Source organism: Manis javanica, chromosome 3, assembly GCF_040802235.1.
Source record: "Manis javanica isolate MJ-LG chromosome 3, MJ_LKY, whole genome shotgun sequence".
NCBI lineage: Eukaryota > Metazoa > Chordata > Mammalia > Pholidota > Manidae > Manis > Manis javanica.
In genome coordinates, this window is record NC_133158.1 from 151,305,588 (window position 1) to 151,321,845 (window position 16,258).

A 16,258-nucleotide genomic window follows, 5' to 3' on the forward strand; every position below is an offset into this window, starting at 1 on the left:
CATCATGAAATGAGAATAGTCAATTACATCATATAAGGTGAATTTTCCAATATATTGCACTTACCATTACTCCCCAAACACCAACCACCACCATGAATATAAAACAGTCCCCTTCTTAGTGATTCTGGCTTCCGTTTTGGCACATAAATACGAACAGGAATGTTGTTAAATGTTGTATCTGCCACGCTTACATTTTCATCTGATGTTGGTGGAACATCTTGAAAGCTTAAAAAGAACATCATGGAATCCACGAAGTGGTTTAGTCCCAACATTTCAGCAAACTGGGCCTACAATGAAACACACACACATATACAAACACACATTCTAAGTGTCAAAAATGTTTTTGGACAAAGAAGTACATATTAATATTGAATATGGCCCAAAGAGTATTAATTACATTCCAGAAAAATCAGTCATGATGGCACGAGAAGATATAGAAATCCAGATGCTGTATTACCATATGATTCATTACCATTAATAACACTAATCCTTGCTTATGCATTCAGACAATAGGAATATTATTATGGAATATATAATTCTGTGCTAAGTACTCCTCATCCTCAAAAAAAAACTCCTCATCCAAAAACATCAGAGCCAAATGAAAGATGTAAATTATAAAATAATGTCTTAACTATAAATAAGGACAAAAATCTATGAGATAATTGTAAAGATGTTGGGGAAGGAAAAGAGTTTTTAATTTGCAGTTCACCTGAGACTTCAAAGGAAAACAGTGTTTGGATGATTAATTGAGCAGAAGGCCTTTCAAGCAGATTAAATGAGCTTAACCTGGAGAAAAATAAAAAAATGTGGTAATGAAGAAGTATAGGCCATTTGCTATCCTTATACATGCTGAGTCTGTAAGGATGAATGAGAGGAAAGAGTCCTTAAGAAGAATTTACTAAAACATATACAAATATATGAAAAAATAAATACAGAAACTATGAAGGAATTAATGATAAATTCACATTGGTTAAGATTAAGACTTTGCACTAATCAAAATATCTTAGAGTGATTTGAAGACAAGGTACAATGTGGATAATGATACTTGCAGTATATTTAAGTAAGAATATACTAGTGTCTAGAATATATTTTTAAAAACCATACAAATAAGAAATAGACCAACAATTCAATAGACAAAGTAGACAGGAGACTTCGTGACTTCAAGACTTCAGCTGTTTCATGAAAGCCTAGAATAATTAGGGCTTCAAAGGACAAAAATATTCATTTTCAAGTATATAATTCAAAATGAATAGTTTATAGGACAAGATGGTAGAATAAACACTGTTTTAACCTCTTCTTGTTTCGCCAAATTTTATTAGAATGATGGTAAAAGAGATGATACAATGATGTTAAGGAAGGGAAATACATATAAGTTTCTGAAAAAAGGCATATAAACAGGAATAAATCCAGATATTTCATAATAACAAAAAGTCAGTTCTCCAAAAAGACACAGGAAGACACATTTAATGTGTATGCACAGTCATAGAATTCCAAGATACAGGAAGCAAGAACTGAAAAAACTAAAAGGAGAAATAGAAATATCCAAAATTATTAGTTGGTGATCAACATTCCTGTCTCATTAATTGATAGAACAAATATACAGAATAACTGCAAGAATACAGAAAATTTGAAAAATGCTATTTACCAGCAGAACAAATTGATATACTGATAACATTCCATACAACCACAGCAGAATACACATTCTTTTCAACTGCATGTACAACTTTCACCGATGTACCACATGACAAATTTGGGGAAAAAAACAAGTTAGAATGGATTGAAATCAGACAGAATATGTTCTCTGCCCATAACATAATTAAAATAAAATCAGAATCAATGATTTATGGGAAATACCCTAATATTTGGAAAGTAAACTACATACTCCTAAATAATTGATTGGTCAAGGAAGAAATCACTTGAGGAAATTGGGAAACTTTTTGAACCAAATAAAAATGAAAACAGGGCATATCAAAATTCGTTTAGTGCAGCTAAAACATTGATTTGAGGAAAAGTTATAGCTTTAAATGCATATATTGGAAGAGATAAAAGATCAAAGATCTAAGGTATATGATCTAAGCTTCCTCTAATAAGACCTTCAAAATATAAATGGAAATCAAACCCAAAGTATGGGGGAAGGGAAGAATAAAGAAAAAAACAAAATCAGTAAAATGGAAGCTAGATAAAACCAAAGACTGATTATTGGAAAAGAAACTATAAAATTGATCAAACTCAGACTACTCAGAAAAAAGAAGAGAAAATGCAATTTACCATTATCAGAAACAAGTGAAAGAACATCATTTTAAATGCACAGGCCCACAGCAACAGTAAACTGCAGACAGTGTGTGCTCAGATTGACTGGTCTGGCCACCCAGCGTGTGTGCAAGTGCACAGAAGGGGCAGAGCAGGACACTGTGGGGCTGGAGAAATTGGCTGGGGCTGGGAACTGGGAGAAACACAGGCTCTACAAGGGCAGCACAAGGATTGTCATGGGAAGCTGGCTTGCTCCATTCATCCTCAGGTGCCACAAATATTAAATCTCTCACCTGAGCTCTGGGACAATAACAGTGGATGTTCAACCAGTTAAAGTGGCAGCAAATTATTGCAAAATGAAAGTATACACACAGACATTGCAATAGAGCATAGAAGAAATTATTAGAATTCTTCAAATAATTTAGTCTTTGGTTTTAACACTGCTGCAACTTTGCAGGGCAAATATCCATAGGCTTAGGAAAAGGAAATAAGTTTGAAGATTTCTGTATTTGTTCAAAGAGGCTACTACCTTCATATGAAGCTTTGGATGAAGTAATTATTAATGAGGAAAGCACCTTTAAAATTAATTTCTTTTTAATTGAAGATAAAGCAATAGAATGCATAAGTAGACATTTTGGATTATAGTTAACCCTGGATCAACATGGGTTTGAACTGTGCAGTTCCTCTTTGATGCAGTTTTTTCTTTGTAGATAATTATTTTTTATTGAAGGGTAGTTGACACACAGTATTACATTAGTTTCACGTGTACAACACAGTGATTCAGCATTTATATACATGATAATTCTAGCTACCAGCTATCACCATGCGAAGTTGTTACAATATTTTGACTATATTCCTTATGCTATACATTACATCCCGGTTACTTATTTATTTTACAATTGGAAGTCTGTATTTTTTTTTATTTTGAGAGGGGATCTCTCATATTTATTGATCAAATGGTTGTTAACAACAACAAAATTCTGTATAGGGGAGTCAATGCTCAAGGAACAATCATTAATCCATCCCAGGCCTAATTTTTGTCAGTCTCCAATCTTCTGAAGCATAACGAACAAGTACTTACATGGACAACAAATTCTTACATAGTGAATAAGTTCTTACATGGTGAACAGTACAAGGGCATTCATCACAAAACTTTCAGTTTTGATCATGCATTATGAACTATAAACAATCAGTACAAATATGAATATTCGTTTGATTTTTATACTTGATTTATATGTGGATACCACATTTCTCTCTTTATTATTATTATTTTTTATAAAATGCTGAAGTGGTAGGTAGATGCAAGATAAAGGTAGAAAACATAGTTTAGTGTTGTAAGAGAGCAAATGTAGATGATCAGGTGTGTGCCTGTAGACTATGTGTTAATTCAAGCTAGGCAAGGGCAATAAAACATCCACGGATGCAGAAGATTTCTCTCAGAACAGGGGGGGTGAGGTTCTGAGCCTCACCTCTGTTGATCCCCAATTTCTCACCTGATGGCCCCCCTGCGACTGTGCCTGTCTTAGGTTGTTCCTCCCTCAAGGAATCTTACCCATCTCTGGCTAACCAGTCATCTTCCAGGGCCATACAGGGAAATTTAAAGTTGGTAAGTGAGAGAGAAGCCATATTGTTTGAAAAGGTTAGCTTTTAACTTCTTTGCAGATTTATGCCCTGTGGCTTCTATGCCCAGCATTTGTCTTGAGGTATCTTTACCACTTGGAGGAATTATGATACTCGGTAAATTCGATATGAGGCACGAATTCTATTTAAGGGTTGTAATTAGGAAGGAAGAAGAAAAGCTATAGAAGTAGCAGATGGAAGAAAACATGGGAAGATTGATTATTTCTTTGACATATCTTCTTGTAGAGTAACTTCAGCATGTATAGGTTTTAAACTACTAATTAAATTGCGCACACACATTAACATAATAGGAGTACAGTTACATAACCAAAGCAGACCTATAATTACCAGCCATTTCCAGTGAAGCCAAGAAAACTAGTTAGGCACCTTAGGCATTTGTGAAGACTTATCTATGATATGGTGGATATTGTCCAACTGAACTTGAACAGTCTGAGAGAAATCAGATAAATTAAAACAACCCATTCCTGGGGACTGTTCACATCCCATATGTTCTTTTAATAGTAGATAGTCTATAGTTCTAAAATTTTGGAGAGCTACAACTTGCACTTCTCCTAATTCTTGGTTGAGTTCCAACAGTACAGATCCAGTCAAATTTGTTGTTTTACTGTATGCATAGGCCAGCTTAGATATCTCCTTCTTCATTCCCATGGCAAGTCCAGGAACCGGTGAGATGAATGCAGCAACAGCTGTAGCACTGCCTGGATCTTTGTTGAGGTTTTTTGATGATTGTCTTCTGGTATGAGTTTTCCAGAGAGTGCTGATGTTGGAAGTTCTTCTTCATATCGTATCTTAGTTCATTTTCTGGCTAGTCAAATTAGGCTTTGATCCTCTGTATAAACACAAACAGACCCTTTGCCTACACTTTTATATGCCCTTTATACCATTGTGTAGAACTCATTGGAGGTCACCACACAGGAACTGCTTTTTTTTTAAGAGAAAGGAATATTATCAGAAAAATGTACCTCCATAGCCGATCTGACACCCTTTAAGTGGTCAAAATTAAGGATATTTAAAGCATGCATTAATCGTTGATTTACAGTTAGTTTTATCCTATCAGGGAGTAATCCCCCTTTCCTTTCTTTTTTTTTATCATTAATCTACACTTACATGATGAATATTATGTTTACTAGGCTCTCCCCTAAACCAGGTCCCCCCTATAAACCTCTTTACAGACACTGTCCATCAGCATAGCAAAATGTCTACTTGTCTTCTCTGTGTTTTACAGTCCTCCCCTTTCTCCCACCCCCCCATGCATGCTAATCTTAATACTCCCCTTCTTCTTCCCCCCCTTATCCCTCCCTACCCATCCATCCTCCCCAGTTCCTTTCCCTTTGGTACCTGTTAGTCCATTCTTGGGTTCTGTGATTCTGCTGCTGTTTTGTTCCTTCAGTTTTTCTTTTGTTCTTATACTCCACAGATGAGTGAAATCATTTGGTATTTCTCTCTCTGCCTGGCTTATTTCACTGAGCATAATACTCTCCAGCTCCATCCATGTTGCTGCAAATGGTAGGATTTGCCCTCTTCTTATGGCTGAGTAGTATTCCATTGTGTATATGTACCAGTTCTTCTTTATCCATTCATCTATTGATGGACATTTAGGTTGCTTCCAAATCTTGGCTATTGCAAATAGTGCTACGATAAACATAGGGGTGCATCTGTCTTTCTCAAACTTGATTGCTGCGTTCTTAGGGTAAATTCCTAGGAGTGGAATTCCTGGGTCAAATGGTAAGTCTGTTTTGAGCATTTTGAGGAACCTCCATACTGCTTTCCACAATAGTTGAACTAATTTACATTCCCGCCAGCAGTGTAGGAGGGTTCCACTTTCTCCACAGCCTCGCCAACATTTGTTGTTGTTTATCTTTTGGATGGCAGCCATCCTTACTGGTGTGAGGTGATACATCATTGTAGTTATAATTTGGATTTCTCTGATAATTAGCGATGTGGACCATCTTTTCATGTGTCTCTTGGCCATCTGTATTTCTTTTTTGGAGAACTGTCTGTTCAGTTCCTCTGCCCATTTTTTAATTGAGTTATTTGTTTTTTTTTGTTGAGGTGTGTGAGCTCTTTATATATTCTGGACGTCAAGCCTTTATTGGATGTGTCATTTTCAAATATAATCTCCCATACTGTAGGGTTCCTTTTTGTTCTATTTATGGTGTCTTTTGCTGTACAGAAGCTTTTCAGCTTAATATAGTCCCACTTGTTCATTTTTGCTGTTGTTTTCCTTGCCCGGGGAGACATGTTCAAGAAGAGGTCACTCACGTTTATGTCTAAGGTTTTTGCCTATGTTTTTTTCCAAAGGTTTAATGGTTTCAAGACTTAAATTCAGGTCTTTGATCCATTTTGAGTTTTTTTGTATATGGGGTTAGACAATGGTCCAGTTTCATTCTCCTACATATAGCTGTCCAGTTTTGCCAGCACCATCTGCTGAAGAGACTGTCATTTTGCTATTGTATGTCCATGGCTCCTTTATCAAATATTAATTGACCATATATGTCTGGGTTAATGTCTGGATTCTCTAGTCTGTTCCATTGGTCTGTGGCTCTGTTCTTGTGCCAGTACCAAATTGTCTTGATTACTGTGGCTTTATAGTAGAGCTTGAAGTTGGGGAGTGAGATCCCCCCTACTTTATTCTTCTTTCTCAGGATTGCTTTGGCTATTCGGGGTCTTTGGTGTTTCCATATGAATTTTTGAATTATTTGTTCCAGTTCATTGAAGAATGTTGCTGGTAGTTTCATAGGGATTGCATCAAATCTGTATATTGCTTTGGGCAGGATGGCCATTTTGACGATATTAATTCTTCCTAGCCACGAGCATGGGATGAGTTTCCATGTTAGTGTCCTCTTTAATTTCTCTTAAGAGTGATTTGTAGTTTTCAGAGTATAAGTCTTTCACTTCTTTGGTTATTTTTTTTTTTTTTTGATGCAATTGTGAATGGAGTTGTTTTCCTGATTTCTCTTTCTGTTGGTTCATTGTTAGTGTATAGGAAAGACACAGATTTCTGTGTGTTAATTTTGTATCCTGCAACTTTGCTCTATTCCGATATCAGTTCTAGTAGTTTAGGGGTGGAAACTTTAGGTTTTTTATGTACAGTATCATGTCATCTGCAAATAGTGACAGTTTAAGTTATTCTTTATCAATCTGGATTCCTTGTATTTTTTTGTTTTGTCTGATTGCCATGGCTAGGACCTCCAGTACTATGTTAAATAACACTGGTGAGAGTGGGCATCCCTGTCTAGTTCCCAATCTCAGAGGAAAAGCTTTCAGCTTCTCACTGTTCAATATAATGTTGGCTGTGAGTTTATCATAAATGGCTTTTATTATGTTGAGGTACTTGCCCTCTATTCCCATTTTGCTGAGAGTTTTTATCATGAATGGATGTTGAACTTTGTCAAATGCTTTTTCAGCATCTATGGAGATGATCATGTGGTTTTTGTCCTTCTTTTTGTTGATGTGGTGGATGATGTTGATGGACTTTCGAATGTTGTACCATCCTTGCATCCCAGGGATGAATCCCACTTAGTCATGGTGTACGATCCTTTTGATGTATTTTTGAATTCGGTTTGCTAATATTTTGTTGAATATTTTTGCATCTATGTTCATCAGGGATATTGGTCTGTAGTTTTCTTTTTTGGTGGGGTCTTTGCCTGGTTTTGGTATTAGGGTGAGGTTAGCTTCATGGAATGAGTTTGGGAGTATCCCCCACTCTTCTATTTTTTGGAAAACTTTAAGGAGAATGGATATTATGTCTTCTCTTTATGTCTGATAAAATTCCGAGGTGAATCCATCTGGCCCGGGGGTTTTGTTCTTTGGCAGTTTTTTGATTAGTGCTTCATTTTCGTTGCTGGTAATTGGTCTGTTTAGATTTTCTGTTTCTTTCTGGGTCAGTCTTGGAAGGTTGTATTTTTCTAGGAAGTTGTCCATTTCTCCTAGGTTTCCCAGCTTGTTAGCATATAGGTTTTCATAGTACTCTCTAATAATTCTTTGTGTTTCTGTTGGGTATCAGTCGTGATTTTTCCTTTCTCGTTTCTGATTCTGTTGATTTGTGTTGACTCTCTTTTCCTCTTAATAAGTCTGGCTAGAGGCTTGTCTATTTTGTTTATTTTCTCAAAGAACCAGCTCTTGGTTTCATTGATTCTTTCTACTGTTTTATTCTTCTCAATTTTATTTATTTCTTCTCTGATCTTTATTATGTCCCTTCTTCTGCTGACCTTAGGCCTCATTTGTTCTTCTTTTTCCAATTTTGTTAATTGTGACATTAGACAATTCATTTGGAATTGTTCTTCCTTTTTTAAATATGCTTGGATTGCTATATACTTTCCTCTTAAGACTGCTTTTGCTGGTCCCACAGAAGTTGGGGCTTTGTGTTGTTGTTGTTTGTTTCCATATATTGCTGGATCTCCATTTTGATTTGGTCATTGATCCACTGATTACTTAGGAGCGTGTTGTTAAGCCTCCATGTGTTTGTGAGCCTTTTTGCTTTCTTTGTACAGTTTATTTCTAGTTTTATGCTTTTGTGGTCTGAAAAGTTGGTTGGTAGGATTTCAATCTTTTGGAATTTACTGAGGCTCTTTTTGTGGCCTAGTATGTGGTCTATTCTGGAGAGTGTTCCATGTGCACTTGAGAAGAATGTGTATCCTGTTGCTCTTGGATGTAGAGTTCTGTAGATGTCTATTAGGTCCATCTGTTCTAGTGTGTTGTTCAGTGCCTCTGTGTCCTTACTTATTTTTTGTCTGGTGGATCTGTCCTTTGGAGTGAGTGGTGTTGAAGTCTCCTAGAATGAATGCATTGCATTCTGTTTCCTCCTTTAGTTCTGTTAGTATTTGTTTCAGATATGCTCGTGCTCCTGTATTGGGTGCATATATATTTATAATGGTTATATCCTCTTGTTGGACTGAGCCCTTTATCATTATATAATGTCCTTCTTTATCTCGTCACTTTCTTTATTTTGAAGTCTGTTTTGTCTGATACCAGAATTGCAACACCTGCTTTCTTCTCTCTGTTGTTTGCATGAAATATCCTTTTCCATCCCTTGCCTTTAAGTCTGTGCATGTCTTTGGGTTTGAGGTGAGTCTCTTGTAAGCAGCATATGGATGGATCTTACTTTTTTATCCATTCTATTACTCTGTGTCTTTTGATTGGTGCATTCAGTCCATTTACATTTAGGGTGATCATCAAAAGGTATGTACTTATTGCCATTGCAGGCTTTAAGCTTGTGGTTACCAAAGGTTCAGGGTTAGCTTCTTTACTATCTTACTGTCTAACTTAACTCGCTTGTTGAGCTATGATAAACACAGTCTGATGATTCTTTATTTCTCTCCCTTCTTATTCCTCCTCCTCCCTTCTTCGTATGTTGGGTGTTTTTTTCTGTGCTCTTTTTAGGAGTGCTCCCATCTTGAGCTGTCCCTGTAGGATGCCCTGTAGAGGTGGTTTGTGGGAGGCAAATTCCCTCAACTTTTGCTTGTCTGGGAATTGTTTTATCCCTCCTTCATATTTAAATGATAATCGTGCTGGATACAGTAGTCTTGGTTCGAGGTCCTTCTGTTTCATTGCATTAAGTATATCATGCCATTCTCTTCTGGCCTGTAGGGTTTCTGTTGAGAAGTCTGATGATAGCCTGATGGGTTTTCCTTTGTAGGTAACCTTTTTTTTCTCTCTGGCTGCCTTTAATACTTTGTCCTTGTCTTTGATCTTTGCCATTTTAATTATTATGTGTCTTGGTCTTGTCCTCCTTGGATCCCTTGTCATGGGAGTTCTGTGTACCTCTGTGGTCTGAGAGGCCATTTCTTCCCCTAGTTTGGGGAAGTTTTCAGCAATTATTTCTTCAAAGACACTTTCTATCCCTTTTTCTCTCTCTTCTTCTGGTACCCCTATAATGCGGATATTGTTCCATTTCAATTGGTCACTCAGCTCTCTTAGAATTCTTTCATTCCTGGAGATCCTTTTATCTCTCTCTGCATCAGCTTCTCTGCGTTCCTGTTCTGTTTTCTAGTCCATTAATGGTCTCTTGCATCTTGTCCATTCTGTTTTGAAGTCCTTCCAGAGCTTGTTTTATTTCTGTATTCTCCTTCCTTAGTTCTTGCATATTTCTCTGCAAGTCCATCAGCATGGTTGACTTTTGTTATGAATTCTTTTTCAGGAAGACTGGTTAAATCTATCTCCCCAGGTTCCTTCTCACAGGAAGATGTAGCAGATGCCGAAGCTGTCTGGGTTAGTCTTTTCTGGATCATATTTTTTTGCCTTTTCATGTTGATAGGTGCTATTGACTGTCAGCTAGGAGGGCCAAACTTTTCACTTGCTACTGGCCTTTCTTTACTGGGACAACTGCGACCCCTAGTGGCTTGTGTTGGGTAATTGTGTGTAGACTGGGTCTTTGTGTCTTGCCCGGCCAGTATGGAGGAAGCACCCCGGAGGGGTAATGGATAGGGGGGCTGTTTGGCTGTTTGCCTCCGTGAGGGGTCACAGAGCTGTTGCCCAGGGGGTTAGTGCACCCGGTTTTCCCTGTAATTTCCAGCCACTGGGCTGTGACCTGTGCTGTTTCCATCCAGCTGTTACGTTCCTGTCCCTTTAAGAATTTCAAAAAGCACTCGCTTTTCTTTGTTTCAGTGCATCAGCTTCGGAACCCGCTCAGAGGTCTTGCTGCCCTGTTTCCCTAGTTTCCAGCCCTTCACGCATGCACTGTGTCTGCGCGCAGTGGTGCGGATGGCTGGGGCTGGGTGTTCAGCAGTCCTGGGCTCCCTCTCCCTCCCCGCTCCGACACCTCTCCTTCCGCTGGGAGCTGGGGGGAGGCATGCTCGGGTCCCACCAGCCGGGGATTGTATCTTACCCCTTTCACCAGGCGCTGGGCTCTCGCACGTGTGGATGTAGTCTGGCTGTTGTCCTGTGTCTTCTGGTCTCACTTTTAGGATTAGTTGTATTTGTTGTATTTTCAAAAATATATATGTTTTTGGGAGGAGATTCCCACTGTCCTATTCATGCCGCCATGTTGGCTCCGCCTCCGCAGCTTTTTTTTTTAAGAAATGTATCAAAAAGTTTTTAGAAATTTGTGATAATTTGAAAATACATTTTCTTTTCTCTAGCTTACTTTATTCTAAGAATATTGTATGTAATACACATAATAAAATATGTGTTAATGAACTGTGTATGTTATTGATAAGGCTTCTGATCAATAGTAGGTTATTAGTAGTTAAGTTTTTAGACAGTTTAAGTTATATTCAGATTTTTGACTGCATGGGATTTCTTATCCCTAACCCACATTTTATTCAAAGATCAACTGTAGATTAGCAAACCATGAAGCCCCTTTCAATTTCTTGTACAACCTCCAGAAGCTTTCCATGTCAGGAGAAAGCGTACAATTTTATTATATAAATGTGCATTTAAAATTAAATTCAGATTTAGATAAAACTCATTTGTATGAAAAGTTTAATCTTTTTAGAAAAATTATTCCACAAGAATCATCAGTTCTGGATGTAATGAAATACATATCTTGAAATGTATCCCAATGTTGTCACAGCCTATAAAACATTTTACATAGCTCTACTAATAGTTGTATTGGCAGAATGATCCCTCTCAAAATAAAAAATTAATTGCAATTTTGTATTTGCCAAGACCAACTGATTTCACTTTCAATGATAGGAATTGAAAATTAAGTTGCTTAAAAGTATAGATTTTGATGACCTAATAAGCAAATTTACAGAAAAGAAAGCCAGATGTTAAAATCAAACAAAACTTTACATATCATTTATATCAATAAATTATGCATTGCATTAAACAAAATTACATCAACATATATTTTTGTAATTTACTTTTGTAACTTCATGTTGTTATTCATGCACCATATTACCTCTATTTTATTTCTCAAGTAATAAAAAAAGCTTTTTAAAAGAAAAAGCTTTATAGTAAAAATCTTTAAATGTATTTTTGTCCTGCCTTTTGGATAAGGGGTTTTGTATATTTATTTTGCACTGGCCTCCACAAACTATGTAGCCAGCTCTGACACATACATCTTGGATGAAACAGGTGCACAGATCAGGGGCTTGACTATTACGATTTTTCTGTATGGAGCATATAAGCTGGCCCATATCATGAATACCAGTGCACCTATAAAAACAGCTATGGAGCTGGCAATTAAAAAAGCGAAGACATCTAATATTTCCCTAGCCTTGTGAAAGCATCCCAGACTTGGCACACAGAAGAGGTAGTATGACTCAGCTTAAGAGACTAATTGTAGGAAGGAAAGTTTCTGCTTGCTAAGCCTTTTAGAGTCTGAGGGCCCCCTGACATATAGCTTTAGTGTCCCATCATGAAGTTAGCAGATGAATTGTCCCCTTCCCAGTCCGTATCTCATTTGCTTTCCTTCTTATGACTGGTCGTCCTGCTAGTGAGAAATGCTAGGATGTGATGTGAATAAACTGTACTGCATTTGAATGATTGTAGTGATGCACTGAATTGATTTACAGCATATTTACTCTGGCTTCGCAGGTTTTGTTCTTTTCTATAGCAATATAGGTAGGTTATTAGGTGGCCTTTTTATTCTCCCACATCCAATGATATACATTTAATAAATGGTACTTCTTTCAGCCAGACTATTTTTCCTAGATGGGACACATAAAATCTGTTGCTTCTCTCTTCGATTAGCATTAGTCTCTATAATGTCAGATATATCAAAAGTTGGTATTCCACATTTGTGAGCAGATTCCAAATTTCTTGAAAAAAACAAAGACATTTACTAAGAAGCTGAGATTAATTTGGCGAGACTCATATAAAATCCACACTTTTTCTAAGGTCTTGAGAAGAGCCTTGATTTTCTACTGAAAACGATTAATCACCAGTATGAACTAGAGTTTCACAAAACCTAGATTTTGGTTACTATCTAAATTCCAAAAGTTTTTTAATTGGAAAAACTTTTGGGACTTTTATCACAGGTGAAACTTTATAAATCACAGACATTCCCTGACTAAGTGAACATTCCTTTAAATGCAAGTGAACCTTTAAATATAAGAAAAAAGTTCCAGGATTTGGGTTTGTCGTAGGATCTTGTGATAGCTTTCTAGGCTTTTTGAGTGGCCAAAGATACAACTTAAATATTGATAAATTAGAATTTTTTAAAAATGAAAAATAATAAAAAACATTTTATCAGTGCCAATGTATTGTATTAAAGGCAAAAGACTAACTGGAAATGAAGAATGCACTTCCTTTCACAAAGGCCTAATCTCTCTAGTACAGAAAGAAATAAAAAACAGCAAACCCAGTTAAAAATGAGGACAAAGGAGCTTTTCAAATTGTTCAAAGAAATGAAAATCCAAACAGAAAACATTCTAAAACTTACTCTGAATAAGAGAAACACAAAAATAAAATTGTACTTTGATGCAATTTACCAAACTCAGAAAACTGCAATATACTTCATTAAGAAGCTGACAGGACACAGATATTCCCATGACTTTTTGGGTAGGAGTGGAATATTATTACAGAGCAATTTTGTACTAATTAGCACAATTACAATTGGTCCAACAATTCTACTTCATGGATTTACTATAGACAAAACCCAGCCTCCAAATATTATTCATGTATTTTTATTTTACTGTTTGTAATAAAAAAGACTAAAAATAACAAGTTTCCATCTAAATGGGCCCGATTAATAAACTCTGGTTTATACACATAAATGAATCCTTTGCAGTATGTCAAAGAATGAGAGAGATTTATATGTGAAGATATGAAAATATTATAGGATATATCATTAAATGAGAAATGCAAAGACCACAGTAGAATATTTGTTATATTGTTTCTTTGAAAAGAATGAGAGAGGGATAATATATATTTTCATTGCTTGAATTCATTATCATTGGTATTATTTCATATAAAGAATCCCCAGGATGAATCACAGGAAGCTAATAAAACTGGTGTTCTGCAGAGGACTGGGCTGAAACAGGATGGATTGAAGGCAAGGGGAAGGGAGCAGCATGTCTCAGTTTTCACCTTGTTTTTATTTTTGAGCTCTATGAATGTATGGCTATTTTAAACAAAGGAAATCTACTTAAAACTATTTTGAAAAAATGGAGGGAGCTACATAAAAAGGTAGTGAGCTCTCCATTTCTGAAATGTGCATGTAGAGAGAGATCAAAGATTTCTTTCTGTCAGCGCTCTGGCAACTTCCAATTTCTACCACCAAATAATTTTTGCTAATTACTGTTTAAACATTTATATGTAGAGAGAGAGAGGGAGGTTACTTTTATAGTGGAGAGTTAAAAGAAATAAACTGGACCAGGTTCCCAATGAAGTAGTCATAACAGAGATAACAGACAGGCATTCTTCTACTGCCATTAACCACAGCTCTCACATTTTTTTTTAATTGGAATAAAGCTACTGTATATAAAGATACCCAGCATTATATTGGTTTTCAGAGGTACAACATAGTGACTCAATAATTATACACATTACTAGGTGCCAAGATATTACAATATTATTGGTTATATTCTGTGTTGTAATTTCATTCCTATGTCTAACTTATTTTACAATTTTCAGTTTGCACTTCTTTTTCCCCTTCAACAATTTTACCCTTCCTCTCCCCTCTTCTCTATGGTAACCAAGTCGGCTGTCTATATGTATGAGTCTTTTATTAGTCATTTTTCAGTTAGTCAGTCTGAACCTACTTCATGTATATTGTGTACACTCTTCCCAATATTAGTGCTTCAATGTCATAATTAACTACAGTGTAGCTCAAACATATGACTTCAGAGTTCTGTATGAAATTTTAAAATCGCACATAAGTGCAAAAAGTAACCAAAAAATTATCATACTTTTTTCGTTACTTTAAAAATTACATCAACATATATTTTTGTAATTTATTTTTGTAATATATTTCTAAAATGGATCATATTAGAAATATAACTTGAATGTACTCTTGTTCATCTTGCTAGTGCTAGTGGTCTTTTTAGATCATTCAGATACAATAAAGAAATCAGCAGAATTTGACAATAAGTCAAAGGCACACAGAACTTGAAAAAGAACAAAACAAAAAATTGGAATCCTAGAAAACTTGCCTCTCTTGGTTAATAAATATTTCTACTTACCAAATGTGATGGTGTTTTCATAACAGCATTAAGCAGCATTATTTTCCAGGGTTCCTCTACATTATCTGGAAGGGGCATATAAATATAATATGCTATGAGGATTCCCAATGTCAGAAAGTAAAAGGATTTTTTCGCCATATTGTAACTATTCTGTTTCTTCAGCAAGGACAGTGTTACACTTTATTTCAATGACTGAAACTAAAGAGAGACTGAGCTAGCTCCACCCAGAACTGTTATCTAACATCTTAGCCAGTTTCCTCATTAACACAACAGGTTGCCTGGGGTCAGGTATCCAGGATTAGTGTTGCTAATAAGAGTTCAAGTTCCAGGGTGCACTGTATAACAGAGAAAACTCACATTCTGGCAAGTTCTTTCAAAATTTGCCAGCATTATTGTATCTTCACATAGTCACTGGACAAATAATTGTGGAACATCAACTTGGAAAATAGTATGTTAATTCTCAAACACTTTGGAAATTATAATAGAACCTCATTTTCCCTAGGAAAGAGGAAAGCAAAAGGATTACTAAAAAAGTTTTGATATATTTTTAATGCTATGTCTTTATCTTGATTATATGCAAATTGAGTATCTTAAGAGCTATGTAGTGATTGGCATACTTTGAAGTGAACAATGGAAAACTGTTACAAGGATAACTGAGCGAAGTATTAGAAAAGCCCGTTTTTGGTAGACTGAAGACAACGGACCTTGTAAATTAAAAGGGACTGAAGTAGATTGTAGGTACAATTTTTAAAGTGCATTTCACAGCTTTATGTAAGATTCCTTGCTCTTTCAAATTCTATCTTGGTTAATATGTAACCTCGATTGATATTTTGTTAAGTAACTCCACTGAATCAACAGATATGAAGATATCCTAAGTGTACACTTAAGCTAATTTGCTGACTTTAAGATTTTTTTTTTCCTTGTAACTATTCTAATTTCTAGAAAAACAAGAAAAAGAATTTGGATTAACAACCTTTTTCTGTGTTGTCAAGGGAATTCCTGCATAGAACGTAGATAGTATAAAGAAAAAAAACAAAAACAAAAATAGCTGTATGTGCCCAGGAGAGAATCAAAACTTAATACTGTGTTTTACTACAACACTCGTGACACTAATATTCTTAAAGAACCATGAACTTTAACCCAGAACTGAATCTAAGTGAAGAGTTCTTCCTGACTAATGACCAATCGGACTTACTTTAAACCAATTGTATACAGACATATGGACTCATGAATACTACGTGGAGAGCTAGTTTTCAATTTTTCATTACCATAGCCATTGTGGACCATACCCCTTCACT

At 36.0% G+C, this 16,258-nt stretch overlaps 1 protein-coding gene across 1 annotated transcript in view; it reads right to left on the reverse strand.

Annotated features, from left to right (window-relative positions):
• The window catches only part of AADAC (arylacetamide deacetylase), a 42,328-nt gene extending 27,119 nt beyond the window's left edge, over positions 1–15,209 (reverse strand). The window contains exons 1-2 of the mRNA XM_037008230.2: positions 14,961–15,209; positions 65–287 (exon numbers count right to left, since the gene is read on the reverse strand). Coding sequence (XP_036864125.1) covers positions 65–287; positions 14,961–15,098 — 361 coding nt within the window. The 5' untranslated portion in view covers positions 15,099–15,209. The remainder of the gene's footprint in view (positions 1–64; positions 288–14,960) is intronic.
• Between the last annotated feature and the right edge of the window lie 1,049 nt (positions 15,210–16,258).